This window comes from Aspergillus brunneoviolaceus (assembly GCF_003184695.1).
Source record: "Aspergillus brunneoviolaceus CBS 621.78 unplaced genomic scaffold BO95scaffold_38, whole genome shotgun sequence".
Lineage (NCBI taxonomy): Eukaryota > Fungi > Ascomycota > Eurotiomycetes > Eurotiales > Aspergillaceae > Aspergillus > Aspergillus brunneoviolaceus.
Genome location: NW_020290768.1, coordinates 51,576 through 69,499, shown reverse-complemented (window position 1 = coordinate 69,499; position 17,924 = coordinate 51,576). Strand labels below are relative to the sequence as shown.

The window sequence follows — 17,924 nt, the reverse complement described above, 5'->3', positions numbered from 1 at the left end:
CCGTCCGTTAAGGAAAGGAACACAACCATTCATGTGGCCGGCGGTGGCTCCGCATTCTGCCAGTATCCACCGCCGGGGCCATGGAGACACGCAGCATCAACGCATTGAGCACATTCCTGCTTCTCGTTGCGTGTCAAACAGCTTGACTGTTGTCCCACCCTCCTTATCCTTTCGTTTGAAAACCTCTGAAGAGCTGCTGGACTCTGGAGTCTGCACCTCAACCAACATGGAACAACAACCCCTCCAACCGCAACAGGGAGATTTGAACTGGCGCCTCAGCGCCCACCCGATCACCCTACTGTTCTTCCTGGGCTTCCGCATTAGTGCCCTGTTGATGTACCTTTTCGGTGTTCTGTTCATCAAGAACTTGTACGTACTGGAGAACTCTGGCTCTGATTTATTATTATACAACTCTAGACGATCCCACGGGCATCAGAGATATTGCCTTATGGGCCACGCGACCAATTGTCCGAGCTTATCTGACTGATCTTGATCGAACAGTGTCCTGGTTTTCATCCTAACGCTGCTGCTCCTCTCCGCGGACTTCTACTACCTCAAGAACATTGCTGGGCGTCGACTAGTCGGACTGCGCTGGTGGAACGAAGTCAACACATCGAGCGGCGATTCACACTGGGTCTTCGAGTCCTCGGATCCTACCACCCGTACAATTGCCGCCACGGACAAGCGGTTCTTCTGGCTTAGTCTGTATCTCACGCCTACGCTCTGGGTTGGCTTGGCTATTTTGGCCATCATCAAATTGAGCAGTGTGATCTGGTTGAGTTTGGTTGGTACGTGTTGCGGCCCCTTGTTCCCAGCTTCTAAGGTCTGGCGACTAACTTGTTACAGCTATCGCTCTAGTACTGACCATCACGAACACGCTCGCTTTCTCCCGGTGCGATCGCTTCAGCGTCGCCAACAGCGCGCTTTCCGGGGGCATCATGAGTAACCTTGCGGGAGGACTGCTGGGCAGACTCTTCAAGTAAAATCGGCGTGTTTCGTACTGTGTATGATCTTCGTCTGTCTGTTTGTGCTCTTTTATCACCGGCCTGAATCTATGTGCAATTCAGGATTCGCCGACCAACATGTAGCGAGCTTCAGTCATCAATCCAGAATATCTTCAAACCAGTGGATGTAGGTTTTTATTCGCACTGTACACATCGCAGAGCGGCCCAAACGCCTAGAGATGTGGTGAAATATCGTTCACCCCGACAAGTAATATTTTGCGTGACATTCTTATGACTAGCATATCTTAATGTTATCTAGCCTGATGTTTGCAATTGTGGCCAGTGCGTGTCACTGCCAAAGGATATCGCAGGCTATTCTTGGTACTCAAGGCTCTCTCTGTACCTACAGCAGATGGCCTGCCGAAAAGGGCGTGGCATCTTTTCGAGACTGACTTGAACCGCTAGAAAGGGCATCACAAACCGACTTCAAGGTTGCCTGGAGCTTTGAGTTGCTTACAAAATAGACAAACTACCCTGGGTTTCTTTCAACAAGTATTGCTCTCTATGTAATTAGGATGACATCTGCCGGGGTTTCAGTCTGTATATGGCTTGCTAGATTCAGGAACCTATGCTCGCCAGCGCAACGCTGCGATTAGTGGAAGGTTGTTGCTGATATTCACTTGAGGGATCTGTAAAACACTAGCCAGCATACACCCTTTCTCTTATCGATCACCGCGAAGAAGTAATGAGGTGAGCAGTGCCACCACAAGTCAAACTATTCCTCTCAGTTGTAGTCGATTTAGGAAGTAAGTATGAAGAGCTCAAGCTGATCCTCAATACCGAGTGGAAAGTCCGCTGGGATCACTTCAAGGAACCCCGCTTTCGAGTGAAATATGAGCTCGGCTGTTTATGTTGTGGGGACAAGATGTCTTCGAAGTGACCTAAAGATAAGATGCGATTGATTAAATCTACCGTGCCATATTGTCGGTACAAGCACGTGGCTGCGGGCACGTGGTCCTTGAGTCTAGTCACTATCAAAGCCCTCATTGATGAAAGCTATATGTAAGCACAACAAGAATCTTTCTTTACTTGTGCAGTACCTTGAGTAACAGCCATTTTCATTTTGATATCAAAAGTAACTTTGAAATCTCTTATATGAACCCATAATCAGAAAGTGATGTGGCAATGCTTCGTATTCCTTTAACAGGTTTAAGATCGTCAAACAAACAGAAGAATATCCTTAAGATGGATTCACATTAAAGGTCACTTGCATGACTATTGGATGATCCTTACCTACCTGTTTTTCTTATCACTATTACTATCAAGTATCTACCTTTCTTCCTTATGCTGGGAAACAGGCGCTGTCTACTTTCTGATATCAGCCAGCCAGCCAACCATTTAGTTCTCTGTCTTGTTGTGTTTTCCCTTTATTGCCTACACCCTCTGCAAACTCTCTACCTTCATTGTGCAGACGTGGGGCATTTTGCACTATGATGATTTCTGATGAAGATATCTACACCTACAGTTACACCTGACCGTTAAACATACGCGAAATTCCTCAAGACTTGACCTGCTTCTCTTTTTTGGTTTGAACCACTGGGAATTCTCACTCGTTGCTCTGGAATCCAGACAGACATTCTGCACTTCTTTAAGTTGTTTCAATTGTTGGGCTGCTAGTTCCATAAGCTGGCACTGAAGCTCTCACTCACACTAAGTGCACCATTGAATTGTCAGATACTGGATGCTACAAGCTGGCGCAACACCCTTTCGTGTGATTCTTCTCTTGCCTCATCCTCATCTCTGTCTCCTTCCATCTAGTTCACGTCTGTCTTTGCACAGCAGTCTCCTTATCTCTCGACAACTGCTACATAGCTGAGCGGACTTATGCCTTTTTGATCCACTCTTCCCACCGAGATACAAGCTGTTTCAATTCAGCTATTTTACTCCACACAGCCCCTTTTTACCCTTCTACTACGTCAGCCTCCCCAATGCAATCACCAGAGCCTCGCAAGAAACCACAGGCCCGTCCCTGGAGCGACTCCGAAAAGCTACGCCTGGTGGAGCTGCGAACGGTAGAGAAAGACGTACCGTGGGCAGTTTTTCAGAAGGTATCAACGCTCATCCTCGAATTTACAATCTAGTCACTGACGCGTTCTCTGACATTGTTAGAAATACTTTCCGGATCGAAGCCTTGCTGCAATTCAAGGGGCTTATTCTGTAAGTATACTACATGTTTATTTATATGCCTTCAGGTTCTCATACTAATTTTGAAAGAACTATTGTCGAGGCGAAAAGGAATCCAAAAAGATGGTATTTATCAACACTCAGACATCGGATTATCCTTACTAACATGATCTCGCTGTCACTAGCCTGCTGAAGGTAATCAAGGCCCGACTCCCAGCAAGGGTAGAAAGCGTTCCGTTGCTAGCTCAGGAACACCTGAGAGCTTTGCTGAACCCAAAAAGACTAAGACAATCTGTGGCTTTGAGTAAGGAATCATCTTCTGAAGGTCCATCGCAACAATACTGACAGCGCAGCAGTGATAACTCAGAAGACGAACCCTCCAACCAGCTGTTTGTGGAAGAGAACACATTCGTGAAGGTAGGCATGGGGATTCGGCTATATAGTCCCACTTTGGATGCTAATATTATTTCGAATTATCATTAGGCCCAAGCTGCTGAAAGATGTGATACTCGAAAGGCGCCAAAAACTGTCACTGTCGATGTGGCAAAGATTGATAAATCCTCTTGCAACATCACCGAGCTACCAGAAGGAATGCAGTTTTTTGAGAAGATTATCAATGAGTACAAGTCATTGCAGCAAACCCTGGTACAGATGGAGAGCAAGCTGAAGGAGAGCGAGGATGAGCTGAAAAGTCTGAAAATGAGCACCATGACTGATAAATGCCAGTTTGAGGTGGCCAAAGCCGACTTGCAAGAAGAGATGGATCTTCTCAAGGCCGAACTCCTCCAGGTAAAGTCCGAGAAGGTCGAGATGAAGCCGGCTACGAGCAATGAAGGTTGCCAGCGTTGTACCGAGCTCGAAGAACAGCTCGACCACCTCTTTACGACCTTTCGCCCTGCTCCGAAGTAGGCTTTTAAGCACACCGTGGCTCATTGAGGAAGATTCTGAGCACTTTGGTTTGTTTCCTTTTTTCCCTTCTCGTTCATGATCTCATTGGTATCGTTGGGATTTCCTCGAAATCTCTGACTTCGCCGACCTTAATCTACCTGTGTGTTTTTCATTTTGCTTTTGTTTCGTCAAAGTGCCTGGATGCAGGTATGATCTATTCTTTAGTCTCATCACCTTCTTTCTCTTGTGATATTCGGAGTCGTGAAATGTGGATAAAGAACGAAGTTAGTGGAAGAATGTCAATTACGAAAGATCATAAGATCAGCCTCAGGAGCTCCTATGTAATAATATTAGGATCGAGATAACAGGTAGTTGAACGGGCAGTCAGATGAGACCATAAGGTGAATGAATGTGGATGGCGACAGCAGGGAATATTTGGCTCGTTTGTCTGTGTTCCCAGTGTTTCTGGTTACCTGCTACTTCACTTCTCCTCACCCTCCTCCTCTCACTCTTTCTTTCATCCAACACCTTTCTCCCCTGCAACCTCCTGCCCCTCCTCTCTTGTCACTCTACTTCTTCTTACTATACCTGATCGAGGCTTTAATACTCCGGTTCCCACTTTCAAATCCTCAACGATTCTCCCTCCAGCACCAAGGTTAGTTCACTTTCTGCACACAAATCTCGAGAGTTTGGGAAGAGTACTTTATTACAAGATACTTTTCTTGCAAATAAGCTACACCAGATCACATCAGAAGACTCGAGGTCTCATCCCCAGGTTTCCAGTCTCACTTCAGGCAACTGAAGGATCGTTCTACACGTACCCCCCTTCAACAGGCTTAGTCTTTCTTTGAGGATATCCGAGTGACTGATGATATGTGTGCTCCACAGTTCTCTTTTCCCTAGCAACAGCTCGGTTGCATAGCAAAGATGGACAATTGGAATAGCGCGGAGTGGAGCGAAGACGGTCGTGACACTGGTTAGTAACCTTACCCATTCTAAGACTTCCCACCCACACACCTCTGGGTCACCGCGTTCTCCAGTCCTTTCAGATATACTGCAGGTCAGTTACAAGATAACAGCTAACGCAATACTAGGTTATGGCAATGACGAAAATGCCAGACTTGGTGATTTCAACTCTGCTCCTTACGGTGGCAATGACTATGACCGCGCGTCTGCTGCCGACGGACAGGACGATAACAGATGTCGCAAGTAAGTGCTCACCTTACTGCTAGAGGAACACTACCAGATGGCTAACTCTGATTCTCACAGCTGTGGGGCCGATGACCACTTCGCCCGCATGTGTCCTGAGCCTAAAAAGTCTATGGGTGCCTGCTTCAACTGCGGCGAGGAAGGGTAAGTCTAGAAAACGGAACACATATTAATTTTCGCTGGTTAACGTGATACAAAATAGACACTCGAAGGCCGACTGCACTAAGCCCCGTGTCTTTAAGGGTACCTGTCGTGTCTGCAACCAGGAAGGACATCCTGCTGCCGAGTGTCCTGAAAGACCTGCTGATGTTTGTAAAAACTGCAAGATGGAAGGTATGGCGAAGCAGAATCCTCTGACGTCAAGCAACACACTGATCTAATATTTCGAGACAGGTCATCGTGCCCTCGATTGCAAGGAGAATCGCAAGTTCGATTTGAATGATGTCCCTGACATGCCCCCCGAGGACGCCTGGAACCTTCTACAGAAGGCCAGCGATGAGAAAGACCTGGAGGATTTTCGCACCGTAAGACACAACTTTCAACAACATTCTACCTGCTTATCATTCCTGAGCATTCGGCTTGTCATCGCTTCATACTGATCCAGACTAGGGCATCAAGATCTTCTCGAAGGCAGTTCCTGAGGCCACTTTCGTCGATATCGAGAAGAGAATGCGTGAGGAAAACCTCAAGTTCTACATCATCGCGCTGGTTCGTACAGCCCCTGGCCTTGTCTACCCAATTCCATATCAAATCTGTATTGACTGGACGACACAGGAAAGGGAAGCGAACAGTTGTATCAGCTTCATCAATCTCCAAGGCAAGCTAGACTGTACATACGTGGTTGGATACTTCTTCAGCCCCAAGCCACAGCGTGCGCATCTTAGAGAGCGTTGGCCATCTAGCGACGATGAGAATCTTGAGCGCCTCGAGGATGCTGGTTTGCCTTACGATCGTCAGGTCCCCAAGTGCGGCAATTGCGGTGGTAAGTTGACTCACACCATCATGGGACAACCACTAACCTGCTCAAGAAATGGGCCATACTGCCCGTGGCTGCACGCAGGAACGAGCCGAGATTGAGCGTGTCGAAGTGAAATGCGTCAACTGCAGTGCTGTCGGTCATCGCGCTCGCGACTGCACTGAGCCTCGTCGTGACAAGTTTGCCTGTCGTAACTGCGGGTATGTGGTCAGCCCTAGATCTTCAGAATTTGAGGCAACTGACATCTGCAAGTTCTCCTGAGCACAAAGCTGCTGAATGTCCCAACCCTCGCTCAGCGGAGGGTGTGGAGTGCAAGCGTTGCAACGAAGGTAAACCACACGGCTCATCTTTCCATCTAGTCGCAATTCTAACAAGCTTAGTCGGACATTTCGCAAAGGACTGCCCTCAGAAACCTGAGCCCAGGACCTGTCGCAACTGCCGGTGAGCATTACCCTTAATAGCTTCTCCGCTTAAGTGAACTGATATCAATTGCACAGATCCGAGGACCATATTGCGCGCGACTGCGACAAACCCCGTGATGTATCTACCGTCACCTGCCGTAACTGTGATGAGGGTATGTTTATCACGCAATTTCACATAGCACGATAGCTAACACCAGGACTCAGTTGGTCACTTTAGTCGTGACTGTACTAAGAAGCGCGATTACTCACGAGTCCAATGCCGCAACTGTGGAGAGAGTAAGTCTCCCTCCTTCTAAAGCTCTTGATACAGATCACTAATTACCTCACTCTTTTTCCAACCAGTGGGCCACACTATCAGACGTTGCCCGAAGGCCCCAGCCGAAGAGTCGTTTGAGGAACCCACCGACAAAAACGACTCAACCGAGCCCGAACCTTGGATCTCTGGAGCTGGTGACAATGAAGATGCGCCCGCTTTTGAGGAGGAAAACAATGACGAATGGAATTATAATGGTGGTGGTGGTGGCGCAGCTTGGTAATGTCGAGGCTCTCAGAGCTTTGCAGTAGCTTGCGAAGGGAGAATGACGAGCTGTTCGTCTACGACGATGTTCGATGTTTCATCATGCAGTGATAATACGTTCGGTTTTCCAAGAGAACGGGTGTCTAGATCTGGTTGATGAGCAATTTACTACTCGGTCGACCTCGGGTTTGACACCTGATCTTGAGGACTTCTGATGATATCATCTATCGTTGTATGTGCATGTTCTCTCTCAGAGATAACAGTGTATTTTCAGACAACTCATTCCAAAAAATCAAGAACCAAGAGAAAAGGCAAGGTCAATCTAGACTTCGGGTTTGTGTTCGGAACGAGGAACCACCTTTTGTCCTCCAATGGATGGACGAGAGGAGGATCTATTTGTTTTGAATGGCCCGTGGTGTTTTTTGACGTTGAAGCATTTCTATGCCCTTTATATCCATCCTCGTCCTCATTTTGAGATAGTTTATCCTTATAAGATAGCCATTGTAGTAGTAAAGATTGGAGAATGGTAAGTCTAATTGTAATCTAGATATATGGAAGACTAATTACATAGATATAGTGTTAACCCGATCTATACAGAACAGATTCCAAATGTCCATGTGGGGAATCGTGGATACAGAAAAAGTAGATAACAGGCTCGTCTATGGCTATAGTGAGCAGTGAAATGCCAAGAAAATGAAACCGAGGTCAATTAGGGAGAGAGAAACAGCAGGCAAAGAAGGAGGAGTGATAGGCCATCCCAACTGGAGTCACTCACTCACTCCTTCTTCCCCTTCTTCAGCGAGGCGAGGCTCCACTTCTTGACGCGGAAGGCATAATACAAGAACACGGCCGCAGCGATATCCACGACGATGTAGACCCAGAAGATGCCGAAGTTGCGCCAGCGCTCGCTGTAGAAGATGTTCACACCCGCCAGATACTGGTCGGCGACGGACATGGAGCAGTACTCGCAGCTGGCGGTGGCGTTCGGGTTCTTCAGGTACCCAACGGCGGTCTGGAGGTAGTCGCTCAGGTAGTCGCCGCAGGTCTGGCCGGTGGGGGGATTGAAGATGGACAGCTCGGTGCTGCTGCACTGGACGGGGCGGCCGTGCAGCTGGGTGGCGGTGACGCCGCCGACCCAATACGTGAAGGGGGAGACGCGGTACATGAAGATCCAGAAGCCCGGGAGGGCGGAGGGGGACTGCATGACGCCGTTGAAGGTGAGGGCCATGGAGAAGAGGAGGGTGACGATGGCGCCGGCGGTCTCGGCGTCGGGCAGGGCGGCGATGCACAGGATGGCGAAGGTGCTGGCGTAGATGAAGAACTGGATGCAGAAGAGCAAGACCAGCCCCTGGCGCGACGAGGCCTGCACCCCGTCGACGGCGTAGTAGTAGCACGCGTACACCAGGATGCCCATGACGATCTGGTAGGGGATCTCGACGATGATGCTGGCGACCATGAACGCCTTCCACGAGTAGGTCTTGCTGGGCCGCTCCCGCACCTCGTACAGCGACCGCTGGATGATGAACATCGGGATGATCTGCTGCACCAGCGACGAGAAGATCGCGCACAGCATGAACACCGAGAAGATCGCGTCCTGCAGCCCCTGCGTCGAGCTGTCCGCGTGGAAGAAGCTGAACCCGATGAACAGGCCCGAGCAGATCCCCAGCATCATCTTGGCGACAATGTACATCGGCGTGCGCCAGTATTGCTGGAACACCCGCCGCATCACGATCGGCAGCTGCTTCGTCAACGGCATGGCAAACTCCGCGTGCTCCCGCGGATCTTCCTCGGAAGCGTGCGGTGGTCCCTGGCTGCTGTTGGCGGCATGGATTCGGTTGAGTTCCTGCTGCACGGCGGTGGCTTCCGGGCTCCGTTTCCACACCTCGAACCAATCCTCCCCGTGTTTGTTGCTGACCGCGTTGACGATCTCGAGCATGTATTCGGCCGGGTTTTCCTCATCGTCGCAGCGCCGCGGCGCGCCGTTGGCTTCGAAGTAGTCCAGGAGCGTCCGGGAATTCTCGCCGATCGGGCCGAAGTATACAGTTTTGCCGCCGCGGGCGAGGAATAGGAGCTGGTCGAATTGTTGGAATAGGATAGCGCTGGGTTGGTGGATCGTGCAGAGAATCGCTTGGCCGGCGTCGGCGAGTTTGCGCAGGAAGCTGCAGATAGCCCAGGAACTCTGGGAGTCTAGACCACTATAGATGAATAGTTAGATATGTGCTTAAGCTTAAAAGCCACGGCTTAGCTGAATGAGGCCTTACCTGGTTGGCTCGTCCAAGAACAGCAGGAGCTTCGGTTTGGCGGCCAATTCCACTCCGATGGTCAACAGCTTGCGTTGCTCGACATTAAGACCTTCGCCGAGAACACCGACGACAGCTTCAGCGAACTCCTCCATGTTCAGCATCTTGATGACCTCTTCGACATAGGCATATTTCTCCTCGATCGGTACCGAGTCCGGCTGTCGGAGCATAGCACTGAATCTTAAGCTCTCGCGGACAGTCGCGGTCTCGAGGTGCAGATCTTGTTGCTGAACATAACCGGTCTTTCGAGGGAAGCTCGAATCCAGGGGACGACCACTGACGAACATGTCGCCCGTGATGACACCCATGGTCGTGCGGTGAGCCAACACATCGAGAAGAGTGGTTTTGCCGGCACCACTGACTCCCATCAGCGCTGTCAGGGTTCCTGGCTTGACCCAGCCGGCCACGTGGTCGAGCAGTCGACGCGGTTCTCCCTTGATCTCAATATCGTAGACGATGTTGTTCCATGTGAAAACGTCCCGCTGAGGTGGGATGGAGAAGGCTCCACTCTGTTGCTTGTCGTTCGCATTGTCCTGCGTTGAAGTAGCGGCAGGCTTGCCAGATTCCTCATCAACGCTAGCCCCTTGTTCCTGCTTCAGGTGAGCAGGCTCGTGTCCCCGCCGGAACAGCAAAACCTCGGCCGTGCTGGTGGCAGATGAGTTGAGTTCGGTGGCGAGAAAGTAAATGGCCAGGAAACCGATGAGGAATGCGATCAAGATGCCGAAGTTCCTCCAAACGTGACTGTACGTATACCTGTATGAAGCCCAAATGAAGTCGTCGCCGCTGACAGTCCGACGACCGGCAACAGCTCCAGTCGCGGAGCATATGAAAGAGTCGCCTTCGAGGTTCGGGTAGGAGGGGACAAACGCAGAACAGGCAAACTCGCGTCCGTGGAACTCGTTGGCAACCAGAATTTCGAACGCGTAGTAGATCGGGTTGATGTAGTGGATCCATCCAAACCAGGGATGCATTTTGGGCACTGGAACCACGAAGCCTGTGTAGATGACCAAGGCAAGAATCAAAATACCGGCCAAGGTCATGGCTTGGGAGACAGTTTTGGTGATCGCAGCCATAGTCCGGAATACAGCGCTCATCACGAACATGATGATGAAGTTGATGAGGAAGTATATGAAGAACTGCGATGGCTCTCTGCGCAGATTACTCAGAAAGTACAGAATAATGTTGAAAACCACCGCTAGAAGGAACTTGACCGGTATGTCGCTCAAGACACCGGCAATGGCTTCCGTGGCTGGGTGATAGAAGGCAAAGGACGCGTGTTTCTCCACAATCGGACGCTGAGAGTACAGACTGTTGATTTCTGTCATGGCCGTAAGAGCGTTCAGGAGCACCGCATAGAAGAGTACTGCACCCCTGGAGAAAAATCCCGCCGTAGACACAGGGGAGCCGTAGAAGACTGAACCAATAATCAAAGCCAGGATACAGTTTCCGACCACGGTTGTCACTGTCGAAGTCCGCTCGTTCCAAACCCGCTGGTAGGCCCGAATAGTGTTGAGTTTAATCTGCATAGGTACGCTAAGAAGATATGGCGAAGCTGCCCGCGTATGATTGGCCTGTTCTTGACGCTTCTGCTGCTGCAATTCTAGCAACTTTTCATTCGAGCGGGACGAAACATGCTGTTGATGAGCAGCCATCTCTTTTTGAAGTTCCTGATACTCAGGTGACTGACGCCAATATGTTTCGAACTCTTGAGGTGTACGCGGTACTCGGGCCTCCATACCAGGAATTGGCTGCCGCTCCACCGGATTCGTAACGGAGGTCAGGAAGTCACCGGTTGTTTGGCGTGGAGGACAGAACCAGCCCTGACGCTCAAAGAAAGCTTTTGCCTTGGCGGCCGATCCGTAGTAGATTTGATGTCCCTCGTAGAGTAGCACAGTCTTGTCGAAGAGATCATAGATCGCTTGGCTGGCTTGATAGGCAGCGACCGCATGCAATGACGATCCTAGATCGGCCGACAGTCGTAGAGCTTGCACAAACTTCAGAGCCGTCGCTGAATCTAGACCACGAGTTGAGTTATCCCACGCAGCGATGGGGGCTCCCGAGACTGCCATTTCTGCAATGCTGACACGCTTTCGCTCACCACCCGATACACCACGGACGTGGTCGCTTCCCACCTTGGTGTTGTACGTATGGCTTAAGCCAAACACCGCCATGACCACCTTCGTCATCATTGTTGCATACTCTTTCCGGGACATGCCCTGGAGACGCTTTGAGGGTGTCCGAACAGATGCTGCGAATTCCAGTGTCTGTCCCACGGTCAGGTGCGGGAAGTGTTTGTCTCCTTCCTGGTTGTAGAGAACTTCACCCTTGAATTCCTTGATCATGGTCTTCTGGGGAATACCACTGTAGTGGATCACTGATGCGGGATCCAGGTCCAGTCCATTCAACTCGCCGCAGAGCGTCTTGAGGAATGTACTGCAGCCTGAACCAGGGCGGCCCAGCACGAGCAGCAACTCTCCACTCTCCAACACGCCATCAAACCCCCGTAGAATCTGCTTGGGTGTCTTGGGACCAAGATTGAAAGTTTCACGCGGCCTCAGGGGTGCTGTAAGCAGGTCCGACACAGTTTGCTGAAGTTGCAGTGCCGATCCAGTCCCTGATACTCGGAGGTTCTCGAAGTAGATGGCCGCTTCCTTCTGCTGGATTCCTCCCTCGTTCAGCAAGTGTGAGATCTTCCGCAGCCATTTGTATAGATCGAAGTCTTTGCTATCTGGATTGAGTGCCGGGTCGTTTGTGGGGATATTAGCTAGGGTGTTGACTCGAGCAATACTGTGATCTGCGCTGACAAGTTTGGTGAGGTAGGCCTCGTCGTTCGGGTTCAGCGATGCACGGTGGGTATTTCTGGGTTGGTGGTGTTCGACCTCGGTTTCAGTAGTGGAGCTCGTGGAAGAGATGGAATGGGCGTGACCAGGATCGGCCTCTCTTCGTTCAGGCTGACCTGATGCAGATGCAGAGATGGAAGGTGCAGACCACGACTGTGTTTGTGAATCAAGGAAGCTTCTCCCATGGTTGTCGGCATGGAGCTCAGGCTCCAGTGGCACTTTTTCTGTTGACATGCTGAATTATAATGGTTCTACCATGTGGAATAGTGACGAGAGGCAGATTGTAGAGGAGGAAAGGTTTTAGATTTAAGAAGGATGAAACAGGCAGCCACAATCAATTGCTGTCGTACTGATCAGACCGAAGGATGCATCAATTATGCTAAACACCTACTATGCTTGATAAGCCATGTGGAACCGGTAGTTGAAACTTAGAGAACGTTCGGGATCTCCCCTGAATTCTAGCCGAAAGTCTATAGATATTGCAATCGCAGCCTGTCGTAAGGCATCGTTTCCAAATTCTCAACAGGATTGGGAGGTTAGGCTTAGGGAGTCCAAGAGAATGGGTCCCGGAAAAGCATATCGTTCGTCTCGTTGGCAGGTGGTGAATCTAATGAGATCACAAAGTGGGCCCGGATGGCGGAAGGCCTCACAACCGAGACCAGCTCAATCGGATCCCTCAGCTCCCGCCATGCTTTTCCCCAGTAGCAGGACGGCTGGGCCGCTGGACCCCCGGGACGTTGGACAACCGTTCAGATTCTGCTCCAGGAACCATGAAACGCGGATCCGATGCATGTCTGGGCTGCCACATTCTGATGATTAATCGGGAATGATAAACTTCAATCTCACCTAAGCGGAGTTGGTTGCCATTGTGTTCCGTCGCTTCGGGGAAAGTGTACGTCTGGGCTAAGGAACTGCACTTCATTGCATAGGACAAGAGATTGTCTGTCGTCAGGATAACGCGAGATAACGCGACCGGGACGTTGGGTTCCCACAATTCCGAGATGAGCAAATGCGTGCGTGAGCACGATAGCGGATCATCACTGATCGCGAGAATCCAAGGCGGGATCGTCGACGCTATTTGGAAGGTCAAAGACTATCTATATGAACTATAGTAGTCTAGCAGTATTCATGCCGGTGTATGTCGAAGGGAACCGAATCGCTGATTCTCGTAAGGGCCGTACGGTAAAGCGCCGTCCCGAGAGGGTGGAACTCGCTGGTGGAGGTCAATAAATCTTGGACCCCTGAATAATCTGCAGTCATCTGACCATAAGGTCCTTATTTGTATGTCTGATGCTGCTATGATTGCACTGCAATTGTCCGCGCATTAGGCTGCCCAGAGTCGTGATGCCGGACATGGGATAGGAGACGTTGACGTCGAGGGCGGCAGAAGAGGTGCGTAGGACGGACATCACTGCCGGAAATGAGGAAAGGTCAGTCCAGTTCATTCTTCCCAGTCATTGATGTACCATCATGCCTACCTTAGATGGACTTCTTTGGCTATAAATGATAGTGATTCGTGGTATGGCCGGAGAAGAGGTGGTCCAAGGCTCGACCAAAAGGTTCCGGAACACTTCTCCAATACTTCCCCTCTTCCACGTCACCCTTACCTGCCTTCACCATGAGAGGAACAGTTTCCTTCTTCAACAAGGATCCTCACCGTCCTGGCCCTGACAATCACATTTCTTTCAAGCACTCACAGCACCATGCCGGTGATCTTCAAATTTGAGCCTATTCCAGGTCCAACCGCCGACTGGGAGGACACCGAATTATACGTCAGGGTAGCCAATTTATTTTGTCTGATATGCGGGTATTGGAATCTCAAACCTCCGAACTTAGCCCACATAATCCCGCGCAAACATGGTAAATCCAAGAAAGCTGTCGGCTCGCACACGACGAAGCCGAACTGGGAAGACACGTTTCGGCCGAGTTAGTTTCTCCGGTAGATGCACAGGAAACCCTTTCTATGCGGAGACTGATTGGCTCGCAATTTCGACGGCGCCTTACGCTCTGATTCGGCCCGCACCAGCGCGCGCATGTAGTCGCGTGCCGCGCCGAAAGAGAAAGCCCGTGGCTTGGTGAAGAGCCAAAGCTGATGATCTTGCGTGTTCAGCAACTCTGCGAGAAGTCGGGTCTTATCCTCGACGAAATCGAACGACGTGCCGACGACGCCCCCCAGGCGAGCAGCCGGATGCAGCCTCGGTGATTGCCAATCCAAGTCCTCAAAAACCATTCCGGGCTTCCAGGGAAGCACTCTCTCCTTCATGATGACCGGCCACCAGTCCTTGCGGTGCCACCGGAGGGCTTTCCCACTAACAGCATGCACAAATTCCGTGGTGCCCAGAGCCAGATAAGCCCACAGGCGGTCGGCAACCACATCAATGGGGAGCTCATCCAATGTGGCTTCGTGGCAAGGATCCTTGAGCCGAGAATTGAAGACGATCTCGTGTCCAGGGTCAGGGATAATCATAGCTGTCACGGTGATGAAGGGGGTTGATGATGGCACGCAGAATCCGGGGAAAGGAAATTCGCACGCAGGGCCCATGATTGACGGTCGGATGATGAGCAATCAATCTGAGGCGCCTGCTTCGGAAGAGCGATGGACCAACAGACGTTCTGTGGGATGCTTGGCATACCCATAGGCCCAGGGGGAAAGGCCTTGCGACTCACACTCAGTGCTGCTGGCCCTAGCTTGGATTTCCTCCCATGCCTTCAGAGCGGATTGAGCCCAGTCCTCCGTGTCCCCACCGAGAGGGTAGATTCTCTCTCTCACAACCACGTCCGCAGCCGGGGCTTGTGGCTTCCAGAGATACGAGTTGGAATACGCGGTTGAAATATAGACGAAGCGCTCGAGATTCACAAAATCAAGTGCTAATTCTGCCAGTGATACGGTGGGGATGGTGATTGACTTTGACATTGCCGGAAGCCTACTCAAAAGATTGATCGATGATGCTGCATGAACAACGATGTGTACTGATTCTTCGAGTTTCTTCCACTCTGACTCTGAAAGACCCATTCGGGGCTGAGTAATATCCCCGTCCAGAACAGCTATCGGGTTTGCCGCCCGAAGAACTGGTTGAAAGATTGTCATTGGTAAGTGCTCGAGCCATCATTCCAATGCTCTCCTGTGTATTGTGTTGAGTGATGATTGTGCAGGGCTGAATCGGACTACTAGAGTCACACTTACTTGCGGCCGCCGCGACAGAGACCGTAGACTTGAGCCGGAGACGCTTCAGTGAGCAAGCGATAGAGGAGGGTTGTCCCCAGAAATCCTGTACCCCCTGTGACAAGGAGTACTTTCTTGTCGTAAGCACTCCACATAATGACAACCCAGGCGAAAATATGGCGAGCTGAGAGGACAAAATTTCTCATTGGCGGTGAATATCTGTCGTCGGGATATCTAGGGGAAAGATCATTCTGGGCCATCTCAATCACCACAGAGGGTTTAAATAAGAGCCTGTACTGGCTGAGCTCCCACTTTCCCAGACATGGGCTGAATCCGGATAGCCTTGTCGACAGAGTGAGGGAGACTTGCATCAGGTGAAGGGAGAGCAATCATGACGATGTGACATCGCTTGAGTCTAATATGCATTGATAAGACTGCAAGATCATGACTGAGGGCGACACGATCCCAATCATCGATCAGCTATCATGTGGACCTTCTGCATGCTGTGTGATTTGCAGACTGACTCTAAGCGAGGACATTGCTTTTTTCGCTCCTGTATTAGACTTGATTTGTCTCACCAATGGGGCCAAATGACCCAACACAAGCACTAGTTATACCTTGAAACTGTAAGACGTATCTACCAATTTGCTATACCCTAAGCAGAAGGAAGAGTCATTCTAGACCTAGTTGTGGGAGATCCATAAGGTCCGGAATCTGCCCTATGCTAGGTAGCATTTGAGCTGGATTGTTTGACAGACTATGGTAAGGGATGTATGTACCTAGTACAGCCTCATACTACTCAAACTACCGGACTAGTTCGGACCTCCGACCAATAATCCCATCCTGCTCCTCTTTGGTCAAGCAAATCCCAAACCTCTCCTGGAGCACCCGCACGCGATCCTCCTCAGTACGACATATCTCGACCAGGACCGACTTGCCCCCGAGATTCTCTTTCACTTTGTCTTGGTCCAGTATGGTCAGCCGTTCTGCTTTGAAGAACATCGTTGACCGCGAAACCTCGTGTTTACAAGTGGCGTATGAGCTTCTCCGACAGGACAGTCAAAAAATGCAGGCCTTTACCAAAGGTTATCAATTAGCCCAAAGCATACTTGGGGAGACCTTAATGGCGGCCGAATAGCACTAATAACCGAATAGACACATTTCATAAGCCTGTAGTACCCGTGAAATATGCATATCAGTGTAATCTCGCGCGCATGAACCACTTCAGGAATAGAAGAAGTAGGAGTTGGCATAAATATCTATCAATACCCAGTTAGACCGAGTTGAATGTTTCAACACCTTAGCTAAGTAGTATATTAAGGCTTGATAGACTGGTAGAGTAGTAGAATTAACAGATTAAATTGTAGAATAATCTATGACTATCTTTTTTAATCTTCACTTAGCTCTTCAAATTAGACTATTCTTAGATGAATAAAAATACAATATAGCTTGAAAAGCTATAAACAGAATGAGAAACAGATAGAATGTTAATCTTTATTACATATAGGGCAGTTGAAACAGATATCAAAACAGATAGCACAGTAAAGCAGATAAAATAGATAAAACAAATAGAAACAGATACACAGGACTGGTACAATTACAAATTTGAAAATAGCTAAATTTAAGTTAATTAATCCGGGAGTCTGCAGATAGACGGAAGACGGGGAGGAGAAGAGAGGAGAGAGAGATGGGATTGGAAGAAGAGGCCTGGTCCTTCCAGTCATCTTACTAGGTACCTAGTACCTAGTAAACCCCCTAGCTGCTAACAGTACAACCACACCCCGGGAAACTACCAATCACTATACCACTTTTGCTGCTGAGCTTAGCCCACCCATCCCTAAGCATCCGATCAGCTTTCAATTCGAACCACATTCATTGCAAAGCTGCTGATCACTGCAACAACGTGCCACAGATCTGAACAAGCGAAGGAGATTTGGGGTCAGGAAAAGCGCACAAGCGATGAATCGAAACCCATCCATCAGATGAACGGTGTTTCCTTACTACTCCTCATTTCGACGCAACACTAACCATTGGTTTTTGATAGATTTGAGCAGTATCTACAACGCAGACGATACCAGCACAGTTCACAAACCCTCGTGACAGCCCTTATCACGAAGAACTACACAAAGACATCCACTTGTGAGCGATACAACGACCTAAAACACATAACACACAACGCACAACGTCCACCACACCTAGCTACTCCGGAAACATGGTAATGGAAACTAGATGAGCAGACACGACTTCATCTACGACGCCAAAGACACTCGGCAGCCTTCTTAGGAGAGCACACCATCTCAGAAAGCTTCCACCCTCACGTCCATTAGACGTATGGCAGCCTATACCTTAACGCTGTCAATCTAAGGTCCGCACTCACATCGACATAGTCTAGGCTAAGGTAGTCCAGACGGCCATGAGAACCCAGAACGCTTGCTTGCCCACTTGCAGCTGCACGAACACCGTTGCCACATGGGAAAATGA

The 17,924-nt window shown here is 49.9% G+C and overlaps 6 protein-coding genes across 6 annotated transcripts; 4 read left to right on the top strand and 2 right to left on the bottom strand.

Moving 5' to 3' along the window:
* The first annotated feature begins 106 nt into the window (after positions 1 to 106).
* Positions 107 to 1,123, top strand: BO95DRAFT_443318 (DUF846 domain-containing protein). The gene is made up of 3 exons (XM_025586639.1): positions 107 to 369; positions 502 to 788; positions 847 to 1,123. Exons 1-3 carry the CDS (start codon positions 227 to 229, stop codon positions 981 to 983), a joined length of 567 nt encoding a protein of 188 aa, XP_025441659.1. The 5' UTR covers positions 107 to 226; the 3' UTR covers positions 984 to 1,123.
* Positions 1,124 to 2,672: 1,549 nt separating this feature from the next.
* Positions 2,673 to 4,037, top strand: BO95DRAFT_482566 (uncharacterized protein; the record flags this gene model as incomplete). The annotated part of the gene is made up of 5 exons (XM_025590253.1): positions 2,673 to 3,052; positions 3,114 to 3,161; positions 3,314 to 3,432; positions 3,482 to 3,545; positions 3,612 to 4,037. The coding sequence occupies exons 1-5, from the start codon at positions 2,933 to 2,935 to the stop codon at positions 4,035 to 4,037; spliced, it is 777 nt and encodes a 258-aa protein (XP_025441658.1). The 5' UTR covers positions 2,673 to 2,932.
* A 1,765-nt stretch (positions 4,038 to 5,802) lies between these two features.
* Positions 5,803 to 6,626, top strand: BO95DRAFT_147818 (putative zinc knuckle transcription factor (CnjB)). The gene is made up of 4 exons (XM_025580616.1): positions 5,803 to 5,933; positions 6,000 to 6,207; positions 6,254 to 6,530; positions 6,582 to 6,626. Exons 1-3 carry the CDS (start codon positions 5,895 to 5,897, stop codon positions 6,460 to 6,462), a joined length of 456 nt encoding a protein of 151 aa, XP_025441657.1. The 5' UTR covers positions 5,803 to 5,894; the 3' UTR covers positions 6,463 to 6,530; positions 6,582 to 6,626.
* Positions 6,627 to 6,853: 227 nt separating this feature from the next.
* BO95DRAFT_443316 (uncharacterized protein) lies at positions 6,854 to 7,210 on the top strand. The gene is made up of 2 exons (XM_025586638.1): positions 6,854 to 6,899; positions 6,966 to 7,210. Coding segments are annotated over exons 1-2 (195 nt in total). The 5' UTR covers positions 6,854 to 6,898; the 3' UTR covers positions 7,160 to 7,210.
* Positions 7,211 to 7,649: 439 nt separating this feature from the next.
* BO95DRAFT_147769 (putative ABC multidrug transporter) lies at positions 7,650 to 12,735 on the bottom strand. The gene is made up of 2 exons (XM_025580615.1): positions 9,402 to 12,735; positions 7,650 to 9,335 (listed from the first exon to the last, which is right to left on the bottom strand). Exons 1-2 carry the CDS (start codon positions 12,512 to 12,514, stop codon positions 7,916 to 7,918), a joined length of 4,533 nt encoding a protein of 1,510 aa, XP_025441655.1. The 5' UTR covers positions 12,515 to 12,735; the 3' UTR covers positions 7,650 to 7,915.
* A 1,019-nt stretch (positions 12,736 to 13,754) lies between these two features.
* Positions 13,755 to 15,598, bottom strand: BO95DRAFT_453598 (uncharacterized protein; the record flags this gene model as incomplete). The annotated part of the gene is made up of 4 exons (XM_025588228.1): positions 13,755 to 13,867; positions 14,285 to 14,749; positions 14,891 to 15,349; positions 15,481 to 15,598. 4 exons carry the CDS (start codon positions 15,596 to 15,598, stop codon positions 13,755 to 13,757), a joined length of 1,155 nt encoding a protein of 384 aa, XP_025441654.1.
* Positions 15,599 to 17,924: the final 2,326 nt, after the last annotated feature.